Here is a 25,832-nt window from a genome sequence, read left to right as displayed (position 1 = left end):
CAAAGTATTTGGTAACTTATTATGGATAATCACGGAGGGACAGTTTGGTTGTTCTCTCACTCACCTGAGTCACAGTAAGTGCCCTGCCAGGGGAGAGAAGGAGTGGACACACACGGCTAGCCACAGGGAAAGCCCATCTCACCTTGGACATACCCACATATGTGTGGCTCACCTGTGACCATGACCTGTCCTACATATCATGGAGGACGGTGTCTGAGGATTGCTACTTAAGGAAAACTGTGATGTCTGTGGCACCACTTACATTCTTGATGCTCCCTCCCAAATCAGTCAGGGTTTGCTTTTTCACCCACTGGCCATCCTCTCATAACACACTCCAGCTCCCTGACTTGTGGCCTAAATCCACTTGCACGTACACCGGCACCACTCCCCGAGCCTGTTATACGTGCCATGCACTGAGCTGGGCCTTCTTACCTTCAGCTCTCCCAGAGTCGGGGTCACACTCCAGTCCCTTAGTCTCACGGCCTCTGCTTTTACTGGAACAGCACTGCGGTGTTAAACAGTGACAAAGCATCTTGTAAAAATAAATCATACTGCAGTTAAACAGTGGTGTTTCCCTCCCAGGCTTTGTCCCTCTGTGTGCACATTGCTCTCTTCGTATACTTGATATCATTTTCCCCTCGAGGGGCTTTCAGGAAAGGATTTGGAGTGTGTGTAAGTGACTGAAGATAAGCATTTTCATGGTACAAAGGTCGGAGATGGAATGGCTCTCCAGTTTAGCCAATTTGTGGGTGCGGCAGGAAGTGAGGTGAGATTCTGCTTGCATCTGCCATCCAGGTACCCTCCACTACCTCTTCAAATGAAGCGAGAAATCGAATGGGGAGAGAGCAATGATTAGAAATGAAGATTGCCCTCCTTCTCTAAATTTTTTCTGGATCTGTCTTGAAATGTTTCGGGCAATTCTTTCCCTGCTTGGGGCCTCAGTTTCCCCTTGAAGGAAGGGTGCATGCACTAGACAATCTCTAAGCATCCTTGCGACAATAAACTTTAAACCTCTAAGGTACTGGCAGCTGAGTTACAGGAAGCCCATGTGATTCATGTCCATTCTAAATAGGAATCTGCTTTAGTAGGAAGCCCACACTTAGAAGCCTGCCCATGTTTGAAGAAGAAAACACAATGATTGGTTGATGCTATCTTTCTTCAGAGACCCATCTCCAGGGGCGACATTCAAAATATTTAATAACCAGCATAGCATGAGCACAGACCGTCAGGAGGGTAGAAGACAGCCTGCAGAGTCTTCTGGGGCTGTAGCCTGACAGCATACCTCACCCACCTCACCCACCTCGCCCACCTTGCTGTTCTGCCAAGCTTTCCCTGCTTGTTTTTTGGGTCTGCCTCTTCCTGCCTGACCTGCATCCAGGCCCTAACTCAAACCCCTTGGCTTTCTTCTCTCCCCAGTCGCTTTATACACAGTGGCTATAAATATCACCCTGTATCCAAACACTAACTTAATCATATTTGTCACTCAACAGATGCTCTTGGAGCATCCCTCTGTGCTCAGCCCTGTGTTGGCTGCCGCCTCACCTGCTCGCCTTTAAAAAATGTTAGAGGCTGGGAAACTCGGGGAGATTAAGAGACCCAAATTCTACCCTGGCTCTGCCCCATATGCTGCGTGACCTTAGACAAATCCCTGCCCCTCCCAGGTGTCAGATTCCTTGCATGTAAATGAGTGACTTGAATTGGTTCAATGAGCTCTGAGGTCCCCATTGTTCAATGATAGTTTCTGGAGAAATGCATGTCTTCAGCAGCTGACCGCTCTCTCTCTCTCTCTCTCTCTCTTTCTCTCTTTCTCTCTTCTCTCTTTCTTTCTCTCTCTCTCTCTTGTCACCTGGCCCCATAACCTCCACTGTAGAATGCACTGCTGCCTGCAGGCCTGAGGCAGAAGGATCAGACCACCAAAGCGCCCACGGGCCCCTTTAAAAGAGAGGAGCTCTTGGATCACTTGGAAAAGCAAGCAAAGGAGTTTAAGGACCGAGAAGATCTGGTTCCCTACACAGGGGAAAAGCGAGGTACTAATAATGTTGCTCTTGTCAATTTGTTACTCTCCATGCATCTCTGAGTGCCAGCTGTACGCCAGGCTGTGTTAGGCCCGATGCGACTGGGCCTCCTTGCCCTCAGCCTTGTCTAAAAAACCCAAACCCAACTCCAAAAGCATCGATGTTGTAAATTTAGAGAAGTTTTGGGGTAAACCAGTTCAGCAAAACTTTCCCCTAAATCCCCTTAACTAGGGTATCCTGCTTTTTCTTCACACAAACCTAGACACTATTGAAAGTGAGAGAAGTAACTATTAATCATGATATCAAGACATGAGAGCTAAAAAAGGCCCTTCCTGTGCAAACCAGGAACAGGAGACACATAACCATCTATTGCTCTTTACTAAAAGTTCCTTTCTCTGGCCATTGCGTTATCCCTTCCTTCATCTGTTCCCGCCAAGGTTCTGCCCCAGCCTAAGTCAAGCCATTTTAAAAGTCTTTGGGGAACAGAAAGGCCCTCCTTGACCATCCAACTCTTCCAGAACTTCCTGTTGCACTCTAAACCATTCTACTGGCCTCTTCCATCATGCTTACCCTTGCTTGATGCACGGCCGCCCCACAGGCCTCCTTCTGGTCCTCAAGCATTCTGAGCTCGTTTCTACCTCAGGACCTTTGCACATACTCCCTCTGCCTAGAACGCTGGTCCTGCTGTCTGCCTCCATGCCGTCTCCCTCCCCTGTAAGTGGCATAATGGTTAGAAACAGAGCCCGGAGCAGGTTGTACTTTGGTAGCAATCCTAGCACTACCATTTACCAGCTGTGTGAGTCTGAGTAAATTTTTAAACATGCTGTGCCTCTATTCCCTCATCTATGAAATGGGGGTGATAAAAATAATATTATCGGCCTCATGAGGTTGTCACGAGGATTAAGTTAAGATGTACATACAGCACTTAGAACAGCACCTGGCCCATAGAGAATGCAATTGCAAGTATTAGCTATTATTATCCTTTCGGTCTCAACTGTACTGTCTCTGCTTTCAGAGAAGCCTTTTCTGTCTCTTCAGTGTAGTCCCTTCAGCTCCCTCCTTGGTTATTCTCCATCTCAGGAGCCTGTGTGTGTCCCTCATAACAATTCTCGTTTCATTATTATCTCTTTATTTATCATTTGTCTCTCTCACTGGCCTGTAAGCCCCATGAAGGCAGGGACTCAGGTTGTTTTTGCCCACAAAATACCCCCAGCACCCAGTGCAGAGCCTGGTATGGACTGGGGCTCAGTAGAGACTTGGCGAATGAATGAATGTTCAAATTAAATAAATGTGTATAAGTGTTGATGAGCCACGGGCCTGTGTCCGTGGCTTTTATCTCTGCATCTCTGCTGTATTAGCACGTTGCACTGCACAGAGGCGCTCCTTGCTAAATCATAAAGTGAAAGAACAGTGGGAATGGACCTCGTGAGGAGCCTCGCTGAGCCATCCCAAACCCTGGTGTTGGAGCTCAGACCAGATTTTACTGAAAACCTGGTAGGTCAGGGAAGCCCAGGGCAGCTGGGTTACGGAACTTTGGAAGCACCTGTGACCTGCAGTGTCCTGGAGGGAGCGGCAGGGCAAGGGGGTGGGAACCACTGAGGCCTTGACCATAACGGCTGGGTGTGCCCAGCCAAGAGTGTAGGCACAAGATGTTTTTAAGCAAGGTACTTGTGCCATGAGGAGTGGTTTCTGTACAGCAGGTAAAGATAACAGAATCTCTGGATTTCGAGGGGCTTTAAAACCCCCATTGTCCTCCCCGCACATTTGAAAAATGGAAAAACAGAGGTAGTGAGAGAGTCAGCAGCAGACCCGTTAAGTCATTGCCAGTGTCCACTTCCTCAGGCACCCACCCTTCTCCCAGGGGAGGAGCTGGAGACGGGGTGGGGGTGGGGAAGGGAAGGGAATCTGGGCATTACACAACCAGTCCTGCCGCTCCAGGGAATGCCAGCCTAGCCAGAGCCAGGAACAGCGCTCCGGACTCCCACAGCCTGACTGCCTTCATGAAAAACCAGGCCGACCCAAGGAGGTAGCTAGAATTCATTCTGTTGCCATATCATGACAAGCCTAAAAAGATCATCATCATCATCACCACCACCAGTGTCATCACCATCAAGTATTGATGATAACGATGATTGCTGGAGTCTATGTTGGTTGAGTAAGTGGGGGGTCTCAGCAGAGAGAGTGGAGGAAGGAGACATTCCAGCTTTTACAGGTGGACTCAGAGCCATTCAGTCCAGCCCCCAGTGAGCATGCACCCCACGCTGGGCCTAGAGCTAGCCTAGGCTGAGGGGAAGCAGCACTCTTGTCACCACGAGACCGACAGAATGTGGTAGGGGCCATACGCTAGTGCAAATTCCTGAGGAACTGGACTTCATTCACTCTCTTTCAAGTGGGGGAATCCGAATAAAGCTCCATGTAGGATATTTTCATTAAAATTAGATTTGGCTGCATATGCTAGGGAAAAAGGTAAAATAAAAAAGAGAGACTTAAGACAGAAGTTTAATTTTCTTTCACTTAGAAGAACTGCAGAGTTTAGCAGTTCAGGGCTGATAGGCATTTGCCTGCCATTAGGAATCAAGACCCTTTCCAGTTTTTTAATCTGCCATCCCTGTAATATGTCCTTGTCCTCATGGTCCATCCAGCTGCTGAAGCTCCAGTCATCACATCCACATTCCAATTAATGAGATGAAGGAAGGAAAGAAGTCCAAGTCCCTCTTGTAGTGTCTTAGAGTCATCATCCTCACTGGGGGTACTTGCTGCAGGGGCATAATAAACCATAGGCCATAAATATTTGTTTAATGCTCATCCTAGTCATTGCATCAGTCACTTTCACAGTTGATTTTCTTTTTAGCCGCTTTGTTTTCTTAGTAGATTTTGCCCTTTTCCAGATCCAACTCTGGTGGAGGTTATGATACATTCCCCGATGATTTTGTTATGTTCTACTTGTATAAATACTTTATCTTTACCGTAAACAATTTAAACAATAAAACAAAGTAATTTAAAGTAATTCCTTCCACTGAGAGATAGGCCCTGATTCCATTTCGGTGAAAATCCTTCTAGAGATGTCTCTCTGCACTCCCCACCCCCTAGGCCAAGTCACCATCATCTCTCACCTGGACTATTGCAGGAGCCTCCTGACCATCTCCCAGTTCCACCTTTGCCCACCTTTGGGCTATTCTCAATCAATAGCCAAAGTAAGCAGGTTTTTTGTTTTTTTGTGGGGGGTTTTTTTTTTTTTTTTGCTTTTTTAATTGAATTAAACTTCATATAACATAAAATTAACCATTTTAAAGTGAATAATTGAGTGGCATTCAGTATATCCACAATATTGTGCAACCACCGTCTCTAGATCCAAAACATTTTCGTCACTCCAAAATGAAACCTGATAAGCAGTTACTCCCATGCCCTCCTACCCGCCAGCCCCTGGCACCCACCAGTCTGTTTCTATAGATTTACCTATTCTGGATATTTCCTATCATATAACTGTGACTTTGTATATGGCTTCTTTCACCTAGCATATTGTTTTCCAGACTCATTCATTCCATTTTAAGATTGAATAACACTCTACAATTTGCTTATTCCTTCATCCACTGATGAACTTTTTGGTTATTTCTACTTTTTGGCTATTGTGATTATGCTGCTATGAACATTTATGTACAGGTATTTGTCTGAGTGCCTGTTTTTCAGTTGTTTTGGGTATATACCTAGAAGTGGAATTACTGGATCATATGGTAATACTATGTTTAATTTTTTGAAGAACTAAAGAACTTTTCCAAAGCAGCTTCACCATTTTACATTCCCACCAACAATATACAAGAGTTTCAGTTTCTCTACATCCATGCCAACACTTGTTATTTTCCATTTTGATTTCTGGTTTTTATAATTGCCGTGTTTATGGATATGAAGTACTATTTCACTGTGGTTTTAATTTACATTTCCCTAATAACCATATGTATATATTGGAGAAATGTCTATAAATCCTTCACTCATTTTATAATTGGGTTTCGTTGTTGTTGTCGAGTTGTAAAAGTTCTTTAAATATTTTAAATATAGACCCTATCAGATAAATGATTTGTGAATATTTTCTCCCATTCTGTATGTTGTCTTTTCACTTTCTTGATAATGTCCTTATATGAACAAAAGTTTTAAATTTCAATGAAATCCAATTGATCTATTTTTTCTTTTGTTGCTTATTCTTTTGTTGTCATATCTAAGAATACATTGCCAATCTAAGGTCACGAAGATTTAAGCCTATGTTTTCTTCTAAGAGTTTATAGTTTTAGCTATTATATTTAAGTCATTGATCCATTTTCAGTGCATTTTTGTTAATGGTGTAAGTTAGGGGTCCAGCCTTATCCTTTCGCATGTGGCTATCCAGTTCCTCCAGCACCACTTCTTGAAGAAACTGTTCTTTCACCATTGAATGGACTTGACACCCTTGTCAAAGATAAATTTACCATAGATGTATGGGTTTATTTCTGGACTCTCAATTCTACCCTAATATTTATATATCCATCCTATGTCAGTGCCACACCATTTAACTTTATAGTAAGTTTTGAAGTCAGGATGTCTGAGTCCTCCAACTTTGTTCTTTATCAAGATTGTTTGGGTTTGGGTGGTGGGTAGCTCCTTGTAATTTCATATGAATTTGAAGATTGGCTTTTGTACTGCAAAAAAAAAAAAGGCCATTGGAATTTCGATAAGGATGGCATTGTATCTGTAGATTGCTTTGGGCATTATTACCATTTTAATAATGTCTTCCAATGCTCGAACTCAGGATTTTTTAAAATTTATTTAGGCCTTCTTTAATTTATTTCAGCAATGCTTTATAGTGTTCCATGCACAGGTCTTTTACCTCCTCAGTTAAATTTATTCCTAAGTATTTTATTCTTCTAGATGCTATTGTAGATGAAATTATTTTCCTAAGTTCCCTTTCAAGTTATTCATTGCTGGTGTACATACAAATATACCACATATATTTATATATTGGTCTTGTACCCTGTAATGTTGCTGAAATGCTTATCACTTTTTTTATGGAATCTTTGGGTTTTCTATACACAAGATCATGTCATCTATAAACAGAGATCAGTTTACTTTTTCCTTTCCAGTCTGGATGCCATGTATTTTTTTTCTTGTCTATTTACTCTGACTAGAACTTTCAGTACAATGTTGAATGACAGCAGTGAAAGCTGATTGTTGCTGATTCCAGGGGTTCCTTTTCTCCTCATTTCTTCTTAGCTCGTAGGCCATCATCTCAGGCTTTCCTTGACCACCTTACCCAAAAGATCAGTGCCTGACTCACCCACACTCCAGCCTGGAACTTCCTAGTCTTTCGTTCTGCTTTATCTTTCTTCACAATGCTTAATACCATCTGATATCTTTACATGCCTGTCTCCTTCCACTGAATGGTAAATTGTTCAGTGCTATTTCCCAGGTCCCTAGAAAGGTGCCTGGCTTGTAGGAAGCACTCAGTAAATATCTATTGCAATATATACATATATGTGTAACTTTTCATACATGGAGTTAAGTTGTTCATGCTGTTTTGTAAACTTGCTTTTGCACAACGTTTTGTCCTGGGCATTTTTCTTCTTAGTAAGCAGAGATCTCCATCATCCTTTGTAGTAACTGCTGAAACTCATGGTGTGGATGCCCAGAATTCTTTAGCAATCCTTGTTGGTGGACACCGCGGTGACCATCCTTTGCATGCCTCTTTGCTCCCTTGTTCGGTTATGAGTCTGACGCTTTGAAAATATCCTGTCCGATGAAGCAAGGAAACATTCTTTGCTCCTTATTCTTCTTTTAATAATCTGAGTGTTTCATTTCTTTTGTTTAGAAATGTTTTTAAATTTTTCTCTTCTATCGGAACCCTTGGTTAGGGTATACAAGGTCCTAGCATTCTGTTATATTTTTCTTTTGTATATTTTTCCTGCTTATAGGTTGTTTAAGTTAATGACCAATGTTTTCAGCAGCAAGTGGTCCAGTTTGCTAAGTTATAAAGGTAACTCTATTCTTTTCAAATGTGAAAGGTGCTTTATTAGAGATCTTCAATTCCTGTTCTTTGGGGAATTTTGGCACTGGGTCCCTGGAGAGAGAAACCCCAAAGGACTCTCAGCTTTGAGGGATGACAGGGCTCTGGAATAGTCATCCAGGGCTGTCACCAGAGGTGCCCCCAAGTGCCGCCACACTCCCTGTAACAGGCTCTCTCATGTGTTCGCAGGAAAGGTCTGGGTCCCCAAGCAGAAACCAATTGATCCCGTGCTAGAAAGTGTGACGCTAGAGCCAGAGCTGGAGGAGGCCTTGGCAAATGCCTCAGATGCTGAACTCTGTGACATCGCAGGTAAGAGGCGTTCCAGAACTCCTCCACATCCTCTAGAAGGAGTCGACCTGCATCTGCAGGGAGCCTTGGATGGTTTATTTCAACGTGAACACCCTTTCTGTTTCTCACAAGGACTAGAGGATGCCAAGAATATTAAAATAGAAGTCCATTATCAAAACTAAAATGAGGAAAATAAAGATAAAACCACCCAAGCCCATCACACCAAGAGCCATCTGTCATTACCATGAGAGTTCGTCCTAGAGGGATGCGGGAGCATCCCAGGGGACCAGCATGGGCCTTGTACCAGCCACTGCATGAAATCCTGCCCATGCCACTGGAAAGAGAGAATAGGGGGTGTAGACAGAGGGTTATGGGCATCTCAGGTTTGGGAGGTTCATAAGGGCTGGAGCAAAGTCATCTGATGTTACAACTTTGCACAGCTCAGAGAACTCCCTTATCTCATATTTGTACAATACTCTCCATCTTCAAATGTGTTCCCATACGATCTTCACAAACAGTACCTAAAACTCTAGAAAAGTGGCCTAATCTTCAGAGCCCTTCGCCACTGGCCCTTGTCCCTTATTACCGTCTAGTCCCTGCCCCACACACCTTCATGCTGTGCCCCCGAGGGTCAGACTTTGGCTACAGCAAACACCCTGCGAGCACCACATTGTTCTGTGCACCCTGGCCAGTGGGGTGGGTGGTCTTTTCCTTTGCAGACTTGGGGGCTACTAACCATAGCCCAGATGATGACATGTGGATCGATGGGGCAGGGAGAGACTCAAGGCAAGTGTGAGGGGAGAGGAAAGATGGGGTGGACTGTGACTGTGTGGCTATGACAGGGAGGTCAGAGGAGGAGTCCAGGAAGGTTCTATATTTCCAGCTCCGAACACTAAGCAGATGTTGGTACCATAATGAAGGCAGGTGTCCTAGTTTGCCAGGGCTGCCAAAACAAAAGACCACAGGCTGGGTGGCTTAAACAACAGAAATAGATTTTCTCACAGTTCCAGAGGTTAGCTGCCCAAGATCAAGGTGTCAGCAGATTTGGTTTCTTCTGAGCCCTTTCTCCTTGCCTCGCAGATGACTGAGTCTAATTGTGTCCCTCTGTGCATATGTCCCCTGGTGTCTCTTTGTGTGTCCTTTAAAGATCTTATCTCCAAATACAGTGAAAAATTCTAAAGTCCTGGCGATTAGGACTTCAGCAAGTGAATTTTGGAGGCACACAATTCAACCATAACCGTGGAGGAGGAGCAGGTTCAGGGGAAGTGCTGAGTTCAGTTTGGGACCTTTGGAATGCGAAGTGCCAGTGGGCCACCCAGGACAGTTGTACATGATGTCGAGTTCTGCAAGGGATCCATGCTGTAGCCCTTGTGGCATCATTAGCATGGAGATATGGGGCATCATTATTAGCAGAGGGCACAGTAGGAGCAGGGGCCTGGGGCTCTGCCGGCAAGTGTCCTGGCCAGGGTAGAAGCCTTTGAGGAATGAGGAGTGGAAATGGGCACAATAGGGACCAGTTAGCCACAAACGGGCTGAGAACCAAAGGCCAAATCAAAATGGGCAGAACCTGATACAAGAGCTAGGGAGACAGAATGAGGGTTCAGGGCTGGCCTGAGACTCGGAGGTATGTGAGGCCAGAGGCCAGGTGATTCCACCAGTGCTAGGGGACTTGGCCAGCTGTAACTGTCTCTTGCCTCATCATATCCTCAGGCTTCTCATGGGTGTTGTGCGTGGGTCCTGCTGGCATTCTTTGCTGGGGGTGGGTAGTACAAAAGGGGATGGCTGTCATCTGTAGTAAGACCATGAAGGGAGAGGCAATAAGAAGACTGAAGTATGCAGGAGGGGCGACCCTGGGTGGTGATCAAAGCCAGGTCGCAGGAACGAAAGGAGTGAATGAGGAGAGCCAGTGTGTTGACTCTGAGTCCAAACAACCCTTTCCCAGGAGATAGAAAATTTGGGAAAGGAGAAAGGGCAGTGGCTTGAAGAGTATCAGAGCTAAGAAAGAAAAGTTTTCATTTTACTATGAAATACAAAAGCAGTGAGTATCTCCCTCAGATGAAAACAAAACACTTAACTTGGGGAACTTAGCTGGTTTGCTTTGCAGTTCAAGATTTGTTTCGTCAAAAGCCACACAAGTCATATTAGATCCCACATTGTGTGAATGTATTTTGACCAAACCATTTCCCTTAAATGGGGGTGGGGGGGTGTCTCCTTGCTTTCCAGTTAACCTGTGCAGCAGAGTGGTGGGTGAGTGACACCACCGTGCAGCATCTCTACACTGACTCACCCTGGAGCTGTTTTTATCCTGGTCTTTCTCCTCCAATCACCCTCTGCAATATCACTCCCCTCATTAGTCAGCTCAGAGGGATTATCAAATGACTCCACTGTCAGAACCGCCAGTTCCTGTGCCAAAATAGAACTGCAATATTGGGTTAAGTTTCTGTGTTGATTTCTTGAAATTATTTATCTTTATTTTTGTTGGCATGGCCCATGATTATTATCTGTTCATGATATCATATCCTTCAGATGTCCGGAAAAGAGTGGGAGAGCTGTAAGTTGACACCAAAGTTAACTGGCTAACTTTGGGCACCTGTCATTGTAAATCAGCCATTTGAGAGATGGCAGTGTCTCTGGGGAAGGAGACTGAACATTTGTTGACCGCTAACTATGTCCCACGTGCTGTGGGAGTTTCTTCCAGTACCTTGCTTTTTACTGACTGACCACAACAATCCTATGCAGTAAGTTTTATTGTCCCCATTTTATTGGTGGAGAAAGTAGGTATGGTGAGGTTAAATGCCTTGCCCATGGGGTTCGAACCCAGGCAGCTTCATTCTTGGGCCCACTCACATCATCACCATTTAATGCAACTCGGATAAAGCCCTCCGAGGTGGCAGGGCACGGTAGACACAGACAGTGGGTCAGAGGGGGTGCCAAGTCTCATGGAGTTGGCTGGGCGAGGATGGGACCCCAGTGAGAAAGGCTCTGGATGCCACTCTAGGGCACTGACACCTGGGACTAGGGGAGTGTTTGGAGAGGCAGACGAAAGCAGGGGTGTGGGCGGAGAGGTGACGGTGTACAGAGGATGAGGGGATGCGGGAGGCAGGTACCAGGTAAGGCCAAGGTGGAGCTGTGGGACTGCCTGTGAGATGTGGCTCCACCAAGAGGCCAGCTGTCGCTAGTGCTAGATCAGAGGCCAAAAGTTCAAAGGTGCCGCAAGAGACGAGGCAGTGGGGGCGGGGCATCTTGTGTGTGTGCCGCGTGTGGCAAGCCCACCAGCGGCAGGGGAGGAAGAGTGGGGGTGTGATTTGGCCTTTCTCAAGGAGGGAGTGGATGGAGCCATGAGTGTGAATGACTCATTTAGAGAAGGAAAAGTAAGGAGAGGAGGGTATCGTCTGGAGCTTTTGTGACGCAACTCCCAGGCCAAGCACTTCCGTTAACTTAGCCGTCGCTGGTTCACTAATTCACATGCTCAACGGCCATTTATCCTGGCCCCTCCTTCTGTGTGCCAGGGTCAGGACGAGCCCTGGGGAGAGAATCCTAAGAAAGCAGCCCAGTTCCTGCTGTCACAGAGCCAGCGTAAACAAACACCAAGGCCAATATGAAGTGACAAGTGAGAGTGTCCTAAAGGAAAAGGGACAAGGCATGGGATGGGGGCTTGGTTAGGTGGTGGGCTGGGAGCTAAGGCCAGAGACTGAAGCTGACCCTAAAGGAGGAAAGCTAGGGGTGAAGTAGGGGGAGCGTGAAGGAGGACGCAGACCCCTCTGAGTTGCTTCCTTGGCATATGTACATGTGGTGGGCTTCACATTTGCTGATGATAGGAACATGGAGGACACCCAGCAGATGTGTCATACTGACTCAGGTGCGACATGGGTGAGGCAAGGCCCGTGGACTCTCTTGTTCATTTATTTTCATGTTTGTGTATCATGCATTCATTCATTCACTCGTAGAGTTGGTGTATATTATTGAACTCCAATGCTAGGATGAATCAGATCCAACCCTTACCCTTGGCGGGGCCGGGATGCGGTGATGAGGACAGAGCATGTAAATTTTAACATGAAAAGTGTCACCGCAAGGTGATGAGCCTCTGTACAGAATGTACAGGCCTCTGACAGTACTAGGTTCTTGGCATGTGGCTTTGGGTTGTAGCTTGGAGGCCATAGAGAGTCATCTGCAAGCACTTGGCATTATCAGTGCCTCCCCTTACCGGTTAGGGATGTGATCTGTCTTGCCTTTAGGGACCCTTCAGGTGGGACAAGACCCCAGAAGGAATTGGAGGTGGGGAGATTCACCTTCAGGAGGGCTAATCCCCAGGTCCCGACCCCCCCTTAAAGGAAGTTGGCATCCCTTAGCTCTTGTGACTATCAGAGGCAGTGTTAGTCAGACCACCCTGGTTTCTGGTGCACTTTCATGCCCTTAGGCTCCTGTTTCACGAGAGGCTTATCCAGGAGCGGTTCAACTGCACCCAAGTCCTGGGCCAGAGCCAGCTTCTCCCACCTGTTCCCGGGATGCCTGCTCTCTGCCCCGAGCCAGCCCAAGCAGTTGGCAGCTGGAGAAGCTCGGATGTGTGCCGCTATCTCTCTGCATCCTTAGTGGAATTATGAACTGAGTGAACCCTGCCAAGGCAGAGAGAGGAAAGAGAACTTGATGTTCTTTTTCAGAGTTCAAAAATAATCCTTTTGAGTTTTGAGGAAGATCTAGACTTTTTTTATTTTATTTTTTTAAAAATCACATTCCCCAGTGCTAAATTCAGCCTATATCTACAAAGAATGAAGCAGCAAGCAATGCTGTTGTGTTGTTTTCCTTCATCACTCATGCCTGGTGACATGGAGTGTACAAAACCAAGCAGGGGAAAAGTCATGATTTGCTGCCTAGGGCTGGCTGAAGGCAATACTGGCTTCAGAACCACCCGGCATTCTGCTCAGCAATGGGGATTTGACCAGGCCCCTCCCTCCCACCCTAATTTCTTCAGAGCAGCAGAATGATTTTATTTCTTCTTATTGACATATATTACATATATTGACATATATTACCTCTTGGAATATATATAATTTGTTTTTATATATAATTTGTTTTAAAGTAGAGGGGGAAATTTTAGAACTTTAGACCTGGCTGGTGATCTAGCGTCTGGGGGAGAGGGTGGGAATACTAACTTAGAAGCCAGGAGAGTCCTTGCCAAATGCTCTTTGACAAACCATTTCCCTCTCGAGCCTGCTGGAAAAGTCGGGGGTGGACAGCACCTGCCCTGAAGGCTTGTTGTAAAAATCAAACAGGATAAAAAGATGAGATGTCATGTGGCTGTTAAGTCCTATGTGAAGGTAAGAGTTTAGCATTTAAACACACTCCATTTTACAGGTGAGAAAATTGAGGTCCAGAAGTGATCTGGATAGGGTTACCCAACAAATTAGTATCAAGACCAGACTGGAGACCAGGTCTCCTTCCTCTGTCCCCTGGCACTTCCTGTAACCTTCCTGCCTCAGTCTCCCTTTCTGAACTGTTCTGGGAAGCCATCATCCGAGCACAAAATGCATTTTCCATTTTCTCCCTCTCTATATACTCAGCAAGACCAGCCAGCTCTCTAACGTCACATCTTTCCTGTGACTCCCAATATTTCCAAACTGTTTCTCCAAACTGGAAGTCTCAGCAGCAGCCCAGAACCACCACAAGCCACTCCCCAGATGGAAGCTGCAAGAGGCAGCTCCAGAAGGTGACACATGGTGATCTGATTCACCTGCCACTGACTCAGGCCCCAGCTCCCACTGCCCACGTGGCCACAGCCCAAATTAAAGCTCAAAGAGCTCGAAAAAATGCAGATGCCTCTCTCCCTACCAGTTCCCCTTAGTGACGAGTAGGCGGGTCTAATTTTAGCAGAGAAGACTCTTAGAATATGAGAAACAGAAGGGACTTTGAGATCATCTCATCTTGTGGTTCTCAGCTCCCACTGAGCATCAAAATCATCCAAGGAGATTCAAAGATGTATCTCCAGAGATTAGGATTAGTTGGTCCAGGGTGAAGCTTTGATATTGTCTTAAAGTTCCCAGGTGAATCATATGTCGAGCCATGATCTTGTCATGCCCCTTCATTGGACAGAGGAAGCTGAAGCCTAGAGAGGGGAGGGGACTTGCCCAAGGTCACGCAGTATCAGAGGCATAGTCAGGATCTTAGTGGTAGGTCCTTGGGTTTCTTGACTCCTGTAAGGGCTCTCGTGTTTTCTCTCTAACTAGAACTCATGTCTAACAAATGGTAAGAGGAATAAAAAAGTCATTAGCAAGTATTGACCAAATGCTTACTATATTCTGGAAGAAGTGAAGGAGAGGTGATTTTCTTTCCTTGTCTTCTAGGGGAAGCACACAGTCCTCTAGGGGAAGCACACATGTACTGAGACATCTCTAACACCATGTAGACTGTGTGCTGTGATAGGGACACCAGGTGCTGTGGGAAAACCAGCAAGGAAGAGGGAGGAATCCAGGAAGACTCCCTGGAGGAGGAAGTGTTATTCTGTCTCCAAGGACTGGGAGGTAGAGTTGTTAGGTCAAATTCAGGATGCTCAGTTGGATTTGAATTTCAGATAAACAATGAATAGGTTTTAACGTAAGTAGGTCCCAAATACTGAACAAGACCTACGTATACTAAAACATCTTTCATTGTTTATCTGAAATTCCAATATAAATGGATGTCTTGTATTTTTATGTGCTAAATCTAGCAACACTGCTAGGGGCGGTTTCAGCAGTAGACATTGCAAATGAAGAGAGAATCACTAGCAGAGGGGGCGGCATTGGCAGAAGCAGGAGAATCTACTGAGCAGTGACCAGAAGGGGTGTCACTAGAGCAGAAAGGGTATAGGGGAGGGACAAACTATGCAGGGCCAGCCCAGGGAGGGCCAGTGAAGTCAGGCTCTGGGGTCACAAGCTGCACAGTCGCTGAAGTCCTTCCCTGCCCTCTGAAGTCAGTTTTCCAGACAGCCGGAGTAACAGTCACAGAACTCGAGTCAACAGCTCGTACCTCGCTCAGGCTTTCACTGGCTTCCCAGGCTATACCTGGAAAAAGACATCCGAACTCCTTATGCCTCAACCTAGAAGACCCTGTAAGATCCAACTTGGCCTATTTGAATAAAACCTACTTCTACGGGTTGTTTTGAGGGTTCAGAGGGATGGTGTCAGGTAGTGTTCTCCATCTTGACTGCTCTTTGAAACCACCTGGGGAACTTTAACAAAGGCAGGTGCTTGACCCCCTTTTTTGGGATTGTGGTTTAATTGGTCTGGGGTAGGCCTGGGCCTCAAGAGTTTCTAAAGATTTCCAAGTGATTCCAATGCACACCCAAACCAGAATCACCGACATAAGGCAGAGTCTCTGGCCCGGAGGGAGCGCTCAGTGGGTGGGGGTGCTGTGCCGTCTGCCATGTGTCCATCTACATCTCTGTCTCTACCTCCTGATCTTTCACTGCCTGAGCCTAACGCTTTCCCACCCACAGTTCCTTCCGCCCAGAACACTCTACCTCCCTTTTCTCAACTTGGCCAACACTTACTCATCCCTCCCATCAAGTCCCTCTGTTTCGTTCTCCCTGAACTTTTCCTTTGCAACACTCGCCACACTCTGTGCTTATGTTTTTAATTGTGTGAGTACCTGTTAGTGGCTCTGTCCCCTAGCAGACTGTAAGCTACATGGACAGGACCCTGTCTTTCTTGTTCTCCGCTCATACCCTAGCCCTCAAAACTGGACACATGATGCCGGCACTCAAAAAATGTTGAACAAATGAATGAATTAAAGAACGGCCGAGCACAGGGGTGATGCGATCAGATTTGCATTTCCAGAAAGACTTTCTGGCTGCTCTGTGCTGAATGCTGTGGGGATGGGGCCGGGACACCAATGACTACACAGCTGTGCCAGTACAGCCCGGAAATGATAGGGCCTTAACCAGGATGGAGGTGATGGAGTGGGAGGTGGGACCAACGAGACACACTGTTTGGGATGGTGTGGACTGGTGAGGGGTTGCCATTCGAGTGAAGTTCTACCCTGAGGGACAGGCAGGGTGACAGGATGGAAGCCGATCCAAAGCAAGAGGCTGTTGCTGAGAAAGAAGAGTTCTGTTTTGGCCAAGTTGGGTCGGATGTGCCCGTGGGACATCAGGGGACATCTAGGAATCTGAGGCTGTCTAGGCCTAAAGGAGTCTAGGCCGGGGATAGAGATTTGAGTTTCACATAAATAGAGGCAAATGAGATTTAAAAGTTTTCATACAAGTGTTCCTTGCCATTTCTGTGAGCAAAAATTTGGGGGATGTGGAATGTTCATGCCTCGGAGGCTCTTCTGTCTGGAAGTGAAAAGTCACAGTTCCTTCCCATGTGCTCGCAGCTATCCTGGGCATGCACACGCTCATGAGCAACCAGCAGTACTACCAGGCCTTGGGCAGCAGCTCCATCGTGAACAAGGAGGGACTCAACAGTGAGTACAGGGCCCTGACCGCCCGGCTTCGGCACCCCGCCCCTGCCCCCAGCGAGGACACCTTGGAAGTGAATCTGTCCTCATGCTTCTTGCTTCCTCTGCCCACTCAGGCTCTCTGCCTCATGGCAGAAGTTTGACGTTTTATATAGCCAAATCTACCCACCTTTGACTTTTGTTCTCCTGGGATTTGTGTCTTATTTTCAAAGTTCTTCTCCATCCCAATATCATGAAAATACCTTCCTGTATTTTCTTCTAAAAGTTTTAGAGGTTGACTTCTTATAGGCAACTTCTTAATCCACCTGGAGTTCATGTTTGTGTGTGGTGTGAGGCGAGAGAAAACTTAATTTTTTTAAAAATGGATATCTCATTGTCCTAACACCATTCTTTGTAAAGTGTGTCCTTTCACCACTGGTTTGGGACTTCACCTTGATCATAAATTTCTACGCATCTACATGTGTCTGTCTCTGGGTACTTCTGTTCCAATGTGCATCCTTGTCCTTTCCTGTCCCAATATCGCATTGTCTTCATTGCTCCTGCTCACTGTTCCAAGCTGGCGTTTTGGCCCCAGAAAGAAATAGGGATACCCAAAGAATAATTAGCCCCCTTCCAGAAGGTCGACATATTTCTTTCCCATCTGGGCTTCATTTAATCCTCACAAGAGCCCGCTGAGGCAGAGTGACTGTTCACACTCTACAGATGAGGACACCTATGTTCAGAGAGTTTAGGGAATTCACCCAGTTCTTGCAGGACGTCAAAGGCAGAGTCCAAGCAGGGCCTAGCCCTCCTGGAGATGTCCCCGAGTGCTGCCACCACCTCTTTCAGAGTGTCCTCGTGTTAAGGGAAAGTGATCCCCGTGTTTCTGTGAGCCACCTCTCTTTTGTGGGTCACTCTAGGTGTGATCAAACCCACACAATACAAGCCTGTACCCGATGAAGAACCAAATTCAACAGACGTAGAGGAAACGCTAGAGCGGATAAAGAACAACGACCCCAAACTTGAAGAGGTTAACCTCAACAACATCCGGGTAAGTCCCTGTGGGGTGGGGGAAAGCCACGTCCATGTCACCCTGGTGCAGACGGCCCAGGCATGACTGTGCAGAGAGAACAGGGGCCTCTTGGGGCTCTGAGTGCTTCTGGATCGGGAATAGGAAGGGGGAGAGTGTAAGCAAGCTCATCCCATGGTCCTGGTTTTTTCTGGAGCACTGGCATCAGGCCCTGGTGTTCACCTTGGGCCCACCCAGCTTCAACTCGGGAAACCTGCCGCTGTGTTACTCAAAACACAGAGCTTTGCTGAGATAAAAGCATGAGTCACACACACAGGGCTGCACAAGATCTCAAGACTGGAAAAGCCCAGTGTCCCCCAGGCTTGTGGGGTAACCCAAGCCCTGAGAGGGACTACTCCAGAACCACTGCTGCTGCTGCTGTATGATGCGCACAGTCAGCCTCTTTTTGCAGCCCTGGGAGGGAGATGTCAGCCCAAATGATGGAAGACATATTCCAAGCTGTCAGCCATATCTCTCCGGATGTTTCCCATCAAGGGCAGAGGAGGGACAGATGGACAGGCAGCCCTACCGTGGACAGGCTGCAGGAGGAATTCAGAAGCAGATCCAGCTGCCTGTCCACCTGCTCAGCCCAGAGGCCAGCGGGATTCGTTCTGGGAGGGTGTGGGGGTAAGACAAGAAGCGGGCCCCTCACTCCCCAGATCCTCTTTCCTTTCTTCTCCTCTTTCTTTTAAGTGGCTGCCAGCCCTGTGGCACAATCAGATTGGAAACCTGTGCCTGCAGTGTTCTCCTCCACCTGGCCTTCCATGCTGTTCTCCCACGGGGAGCTAAAGTGACGCTCTGAAATGAGAGATTGTTAAAATATAGCCAGGGTCTCTCTTGAGTGCCTCCATTGTTTGTTGTGTGCCCAGTGGGAGACACTGGCACAATTCAGAACTATGTTCCCTGGCAATGAATACTGGCTCGGAGAGTGTGGGAATGTGGAAACAGGCCACAGCAATGCGTCTTTGCTATGGGGTCTCAGCAAGGGCACAGCCCTCTCCAGGCCTCAGCTTCCCCTCTGTACATGAAGCAGTTGGACTAGATCAGTGGTTTTCACCTGAGGAAATTAAAAAATATGTGCCAGTACCCAGACGTACCTTCTCTTGAGATTCTGATTTTATTGGTCTGGGGCGGGCCTGAGCATCAGAATTTTGTAAAAGTTTCCCAGAAGCCTCTGATGTACGGCAGGGCAGAGATCCTTGGGACAGATGTCTCTTAGAGATCATCTGGTACAAACCACCTTCCCCCCTACCCAACTTCCATCAGAAACAGGCTCAGAGAGGGGAAGAGACTCGCCCAGAGTCACAGAGCAATGTCAGAAACATTGCCACTTGCTGGGGTGGAGGCCAAGCCCCTGTCTGCCCCGCCACCCCCAGGCCTGAGTGCTTGGCACCACACCCCTCTGCACCCACTGCCTTGCTTGTTTCTTCCCCTCCGGTCTCTATGCACACAAAGAAAGAGTTGTGGATCCTATCTGAAATTTTCAGAGAAGATTTTCTTAGTCTGTTTACCGAAAAGTTTCCCCCAGATCCCAGCCATTTTGGGCAGAGCCTGGGAACAAGCAAAGCTGAAAACCTTTGGCCATTTAGCTCTTTCAGTCAGACACTTGCTAGGAATCAGGCAGTATATGTGAGAGAGTTACCCGCCGTCTGTCTGCCCAACCTCTCTCTGGGGTGGGGGCTGCTGGTCACTGCCTGCCTTTCTCTCTGCAGAATATTCCCATACCAACCCTCAAAGCATACGCAGAAGCCCTGAAAGACAATTCGTATGTGAAGAAGTTCAGCATTGTGGGGACACGGAGCAATGACCCTGTGGCATATGTATGTACCTTTCCGTTCTGCTGCACTGAAGGTGAGGGGCATAGAAACACAAGGGGTTGATGTGTATAGCCTCAGGACTGGCCATATTCCACTGAATATGGTGTGGTGTAGTGAAAGGCACTGGGCTAGAGCCAGGAGAGGAAATGGACAGAATGGCCATTATCCAGACACCATCTGTACATTATTCTAGTTAATTTCCATGACCACCCCTGATCCCAGAAGTGCAGGTTCCCCTACTTTGCAGATGAAGAACCTGGGGTACAGAAGGCTCAGGCAACTTGCTTTGTCCAAAGTGGCAGGGCAAGCGAGAGATGGAGAGGAAATTTAAAAGCAAGTCACGTGGACCATAAAGCTGGATCTCTCTCCATTCAGCATGTCACATTTGTAGTAGCAATCAATTCTTTTCTGATTTTTAAAATAAGTAGGACAATTTCCTCCAGGATTTTTGAAATGATAAAAATAGCTCATAATCCCTTATTGCCGCCAGTGGGAAACCTCTGGATAGATGACCGTTGACCTCAGAAGATCGCCAGTGGATCCTGAGCCTGCCCATGGAGACACAGCTGGCCACGCCATATGCCCTGTACACTGCTGTTTCATGGGTCAGAAACCAAACACGTCTATGCTGGCACTCAGCTCAGCTCCATGAATATTATAGGACATTGACTCTGTGCCAGGCTGACACCTGATGTCAGCTGGTTCACACCTTCATATCCATTGTCAAATTCTGAGATGCTCTGGGCTGGTTAGTGCATAAGCCTACCAGAGCTCTCTAAATGTCCCCCGTGGCCTGTCCCTAGCTCTCGTCCTAACACGCCCCCATTTCTCTTCTCCGATCCAGTAAACACAGAGTTGACACCTGGCATGACAGTGCCTCTAGGACCTGCTCAGCCACCAGGTGTCCACTTGGATCAGCATGGTGCACTTTCCTACTATTTGTTAAATATTTTGATTATCAGCCCCAGGCAGGCCTTCCCTGGGGAGCAAGAGGAATGCTGTGGAGAGAACACAGACTGGGCCCCTCTCTTTGGGAGGGTCCAACCTCCTCCGGGTCACAGAGAGAGCTGATATGCCATCCTAGGGGCACACAGCAGGGGTAGCGAGGGAGAAGTGATGATTTTAAGCAGGGAGACTTCCTGGGTGCTGAGTCTTGTGTAGGGTTTCAGCAAGCGGGAACAGTGGAAAGGGTGGTCCGGGCTCAGATCATCCTTTCAGACAACCAGGGCCCACCGATTGTGCATGTCGGCCTCTTAGACGCTGCTGTCTCCTTTCCTCCATGACACATTGTCTGCTAATTATCTCACTTCCCTCAGAGGCTCTGATTGTCATCTACACCCCTGGCCGAATTCCTCCCAAAGGTGCTGGGGGCCACCTGAGCTCCTCTCCTCCCATTTGCCTAGTCCCTCGCCCAGTGGGTGGTTTCCCAGGCTTCCTTCTCTGCTCTCTGCTGCTCAGATAAAGAGAATGATGACTCCATGGAATTTCAACAGCGAAATAGAAGAGACAAGTGGGGAGTGTTTAGGAAAGTTGGGACTCCACTAGTCACTCAGTGAACAGTGACTGAAAACCTACTATGTGCCGAGCACTGTGGGCAGCATTTTCAGCCCACCAAGAGTAGATCATCTAATGGTAGAGACAACACCAGTATAAAAATAATCTAAACAGAGGAAAGCAAGTGCCATGAGGGAGGTTCTAGATAAATTCTATGATGTTCAGGAGGACAGGCCACAGCTAGCTGGGGATGTCGGCAAAGGCTCTTGGAGAAAGGGACATTGAGAATGGCCTTAAAGGACGGGGAGGCTTCGGACAAGTGAAGCAGAAAGGAAAGGGCATCCCAGGTGGCAGGGACAAGAGGAACAAAGGCAAAGCGGTGAGAGAGCAGTGGGCATGCTGGAGGAACTGGGAGTAGACTCACCATAAGGGAGCAGCGAGAGTTGAGGCTAAAGAGAAAAGTAGATCTAGGTAATAGAGGCTTTGGATGTAGGCTAAGGAGCAAGGAATTCTCCGGTAGGGGCTTGGGAGCCACGGCAGGTTGGAGGGGAGGAGAGACTCAGTTTTGGTTGGTGAAAGAAGTTGTGGAGATCGTCTTGTCTGGTTCCTGGCTCAAAAAGCATAAATTTGCAAGGGGCTCTTGCTCCCCGCAAGGCTCCATCAATATTTTAGATTCTACCCAAGAGGGGCTCCAGCCTTGCTCAGGGTGACTCATGGGTACCTTCACTTTTCTCCTGTGACTCAAGGCCCTTGCTGAGATGCTCAAGGAGAACAAGGTGCTAAAGACACTGAATGTGGAATCCAACTTCATTTCCGGAGCCGGGATCCTGCGCCTGGTGGAAGCTCTTCCATACAACACTTCTCTAGTGGAACTAAAGATCGATAACCAGGTAAGATGGCCAAGGGTACCCTAATGTCCTTCACTACATGATGTTCACCATTCTGCACTTTCCTGCATGCTGCTGGACGTAGCAGATGCTGTTGATCATAAAAGCTCCGGAGCCCAGCTTCAGGGGACCTTGCTCACCTTCCTTCTTCATCATTCCTCCCAAGTGCTTTTCCAGCTTTGGCTTGTGTACCCCTACTCCTTACCCTTCTATTATCCAGTAGAAATGAGCTCCCTACAAGGCCTGTTTGTTGGGTTTAATTCTCTTCTGTGCTGCACAGGACACATCTGTTGCACAGATCTTAATAAACCATTGGAGTCTTCTTCACCAGGCTAAATACCCCATTTTCTTCAGTCACCCCCTATTCAATGGGTTTTTGAGTCTTCTTACCATTGAGGTTGTTCTCTGGGCAAATTCTAGTTTGTCTTTATCTTTATGGGGTTATCATTTCTCTATAACTTCTGTGGTGCAGTCATTTATTTCCATGTGTTAAGTGTCTACTATAGGCCAGGCTCTGTGCTATGCTCCTGACACCCATCATCTCTGATCTTCCCGGCCACCCTGCAGGATGTGGGTATCATCTCTCTCAGTTTGTAGGAGAGAAAACAGCTCAGAGAGGCAAAGACAGGCAACTTTCTCAGGGCCACCAAGTTCGCACTTTCGGAGGCAACATTTGAATCCAGGTCACTGTGACTCCAAACCCACCCTCTTTCTGTTACATCACATTGCTTCTAATGTTAAAATGCTTTCTTCATTAGGGAACTTTTTTTTTTTTCTGCTGAATTGTCATGTAAAGATGTGCATAGGAAAAACTCTGGGTGGAAATATAACAAAATTGTAAATAGTAGTTATCCTTGAATGAGATTATTTATACCTTTCTCTTTATTGTAAATGATAACAAACATACAGGAAAACACATAGAACTTAACTGCACAGCTTAATCACACCAGGCATGTAACCCCTGGCCAAGAGCTAAAGCATTACAATCCTCCAGAAGACTTTAACAGTCCCTTCCTAGTTACACCCCTTCAGAATTTCACAGTTTGCTTCCTACTTTTTTTACCTTCGTGTCTTTGCTCTTGCTTTCCTCTCCCACTGGAATGTCCTCCCCTGCTCCTACTCCCTTCTCTGCCTGGAGAAATCTTCCTTTTCCTTCTGGATGCAGCCGAAGCCTCTTATTCTCCCAGTGGTGTTCTAGAGCCAGCTTGAACCAAGAGTTAATTGTGTGCATCTCTTCTGAACGCCCCTTTCAGTGATGGCCCAGCAGCACCTTGAAATTGCCCCTAGTGGATATATCTACACTACAGAAATCGCAAATACTACAAATCCAACCTTTTTCTTTTTTTTTTTGAGAGCCACCATGCCACTGTCTTCTCCCATCCCCTAAAGAGAGTTAGGTGCTGTGTCTGAGTCATCTCCATATCTCAGTGTCCAGCTCAGAACTTGGCGCCAGAGTGGTGCTTGGTAAGCAGGGCTTCCCTGGATGGTTGTGCATGTTGTTCACTGCACAATGATGTGGCAGGGGATGAAATCCAGCCCGCGTTTTGCTCTCCCAGCCTTGGTGCGGGGCTTTGTTTACACAGAGAAGGTCCTTTTTTTTCTAATTCACATAAAGAGACCACATGAGCCTGCAGCAGCCCTGTCGTGTGAATTTGCTGCATTGGACCCCTTGTATGTGTCACATGCCAGTGGCCTTGCTGCTGCGTAGCCCATTCCTGGTTCCTCCCCACCCCCACCTTTTATGCCCCTCCCTCGGCCATTGCTGACCCTGCTTTACTGAAGTCAGGAGGAGCACAGCAGATGGAACAATGGCATGCGGCAGGCTCGGCAGCAACCCTGCGTCAGACCCTGGGATTGGCTAGTCACATGACTCAGCCTGGCAGGGCAGGGAGTTGTGGTCCACCCAGAGACAGCTGAAACCCAGCTCCTGGGGGCAGAATGTTGGCTAAAGATGGTCCACAGCACTGGCCTCAGGTCACTGTGGTGGCAGGTGGCAGGGAACAAGCTGCTCACCTTTCTTCCCACTACTGTCCCCTTAGAACTCAGAGACTGAGCCAGTGCTGACCGTCACTTTCACTCTGGCTGAACACCCTGGTGTCAGAGGGATCACTTCCCTGAGCCTCAGCCCCACATTTGTAAATGGGGCTAATCATCTCTACTTCTTGAGAGATGACAGATGTAAAGTATGCAGTCGTTAACTTTTTAATTACTCCAAAGGCGATCTAGGGTGTTCACATGTTATTGTAGGAGTCAATTAATTGAGCTGATACCATGAATCCATTACATCATTTAATGCTCACACAGACTGTGAGTATCACAACCCGTATTGTAGATGAGGAAATTGAGGCCCAGGCAGGATACGTAACTTGCCCAAGGTCACACAGTGAGTAAATGGCAGGAGCAAGATTCGAACCCAGGTCTGTGTAACTCCAAAGTCCATGAGCTGTGCCTGTCTGGGCTCCTGAACCCTATTGTAGTTTCATGTAGACTTTTCTCAGCTGTCCCTTTCCCTTTGTACAAGACCAAAGCACTCTCACCACCTGCCTCCCGTGATCCTGGGAGCCTCTGCTCTGGTCCGTTGTCAGAGTTCAGTGAATGCCGGTTGCACCTCAGGGTTGAGCTGGGTGCCATGTGTGAATGAGGCTCCAGCTCTGCCCTCCAGGGAATCTATGCCGCATGAGAAGACACGCAAGAGCAGAAATGACCATCAAATGATATGCTCCAGCAAGGCACAGACAGTGTGCCTGCAAGTCCACTGGAGGGAGCAGTCTCAGGCAGGAGTAGGCATCAGGGAGGACTTCTTGAAGGAGGTGGAGTTTGAGATAAACCTGTAGAGTAGACAGTATCTCAGAGGATGAAGCAGAGGTCATGTACAGGGAACCATATGAACAAAGAGGAGAGAAGAAAGCCATGGAGCCCATTCAAACATGACTAATAGTACCCCCAGAGGAAGGCCAGAATGGGATTTGGGAGTCCAAGGGGCTCCGAATGGGTAGGTTGAGGGAAGGTGGACCGTGGCCTGTTCTGTGCACCAGTCAGAGTTGTGTTCTGGGAACATGGTTCCCAACTGGTTGGGAGAGGATTCGGAGCAGGGAGAGGCTATCAGGGCGGGGGAGACCGGCGAAGGTATCATGACCTCCCAGAGGAGGCTACCTGTGGGGAAGTACTCCCGTATGCCTGGACACTGGATGGGACCTGGCTGGGGAGGAGGAGGGCAGGGCTGAGGCTGGTCTTGGGGAGGGGGCTCTACCACCCAGGCTCAGGGGAAGGCCACCCCCGCCTCTCACAGTGCATCCCAGGAGGCCTGAGCATGGCCACTGCCTCTCCTCGGGTGTCCCAGCCCCTAGGCTTTTGCAGAGTGTGACAAAAAGGTGGTGAGTGGCATTTGATTTATTCTTCATTCTTGGTTAGTTGCCAAGGTCTTCAGAGACTGCAGCTTTCTCCTCAGCCCTTGTGCCTGTAACCTGTGTCAGTGAATCTCTGTTCTCCTTTTTCCTTATACGGCCAAAGAAAGGGTGACACGGAGCCTCCCAGGCTGGCTCAGGACACAAATTTAGGAACCAGAGTCTGAGGCTGTTTGTTTACTTAGCCAGTCTATTTATCTCAGCACTGTTCTATTGCCGCCTGAAGTTGCCCTGAGCTGGCAGTGTGGGTGCGGGTTGGGGTGGGGGACAGAGGAGCCAGACCTGGAGCTGAGGGCACTGAGAAAATGGCTAGTCTAGCCCTCCTTTCACAGGTGGGGAAACTGAGGGTCAGAAAGGGGATGGGATGTACCAGAAGTCATAGATCAAATGTCAGAGCCAGGTTGGAGCTGAGATGTCCTGC

The 25,832-nt window shown here is 47.6% G+C and overlaps 1 protein-coding gene across 3 annotated transcripts in view; it reads left to right on the top strand.

Moving 5' to 3' along the window:
- The window catches only part of TMOD1 (tropomodulin 1), a 78,267-nt gene that overhangs the window by 35,231 nt on the left and 17,204 nt on the right, over positions 1-25,832 (top strand). For all 3 annotated transcript variants that reach the window (XM_039856265.1, XM_039856247.1, XM_039856257.1), the window contains 6 exons: positions 1,871-2,027; positions 8,233-8,352; positions 16,678-16,767; positions 17,661-17,791; positions 19,522-19,629; positions 21,867-22,010. In XM_039856265.1, the coding sequence (XP_039712199.1) occupies positions 1,871-2,027; positions 8,233-8,352; positions 16,678-16,767; positions 17,661-17,791; positions 19,522-19,629; positions 21,867-22,010 (750 nt within the window). The remainder of the gene's footprint in view (positions 1-1,870; positions 2,028-8,232; positions 8,353-16,677; positions 16,768-17,660; positions 17,792-19,521; positions 19,630-21,866; positions 22,011-25,832) is intronic.

The sequence above is a fragment of the Pteropus medius genome, unplaced genomic scaffold, assembly GCF_902729225.1.
Source record: "Pteropus medius unplaced genomic scaffold, Ma_sr-lr_union100, whole genome shotgun sequence".
Lineage (NCBI taxonomy): Eukaryota > Metazoa > Chordata > Mammalia > Chiroptera > Pteropodidae > Pteropus > Pteropus medius.
Note: the sequence above shows the minus strand (reverse complement) of the source record. Positions and strands in the feature narration are given on the sequence as shown.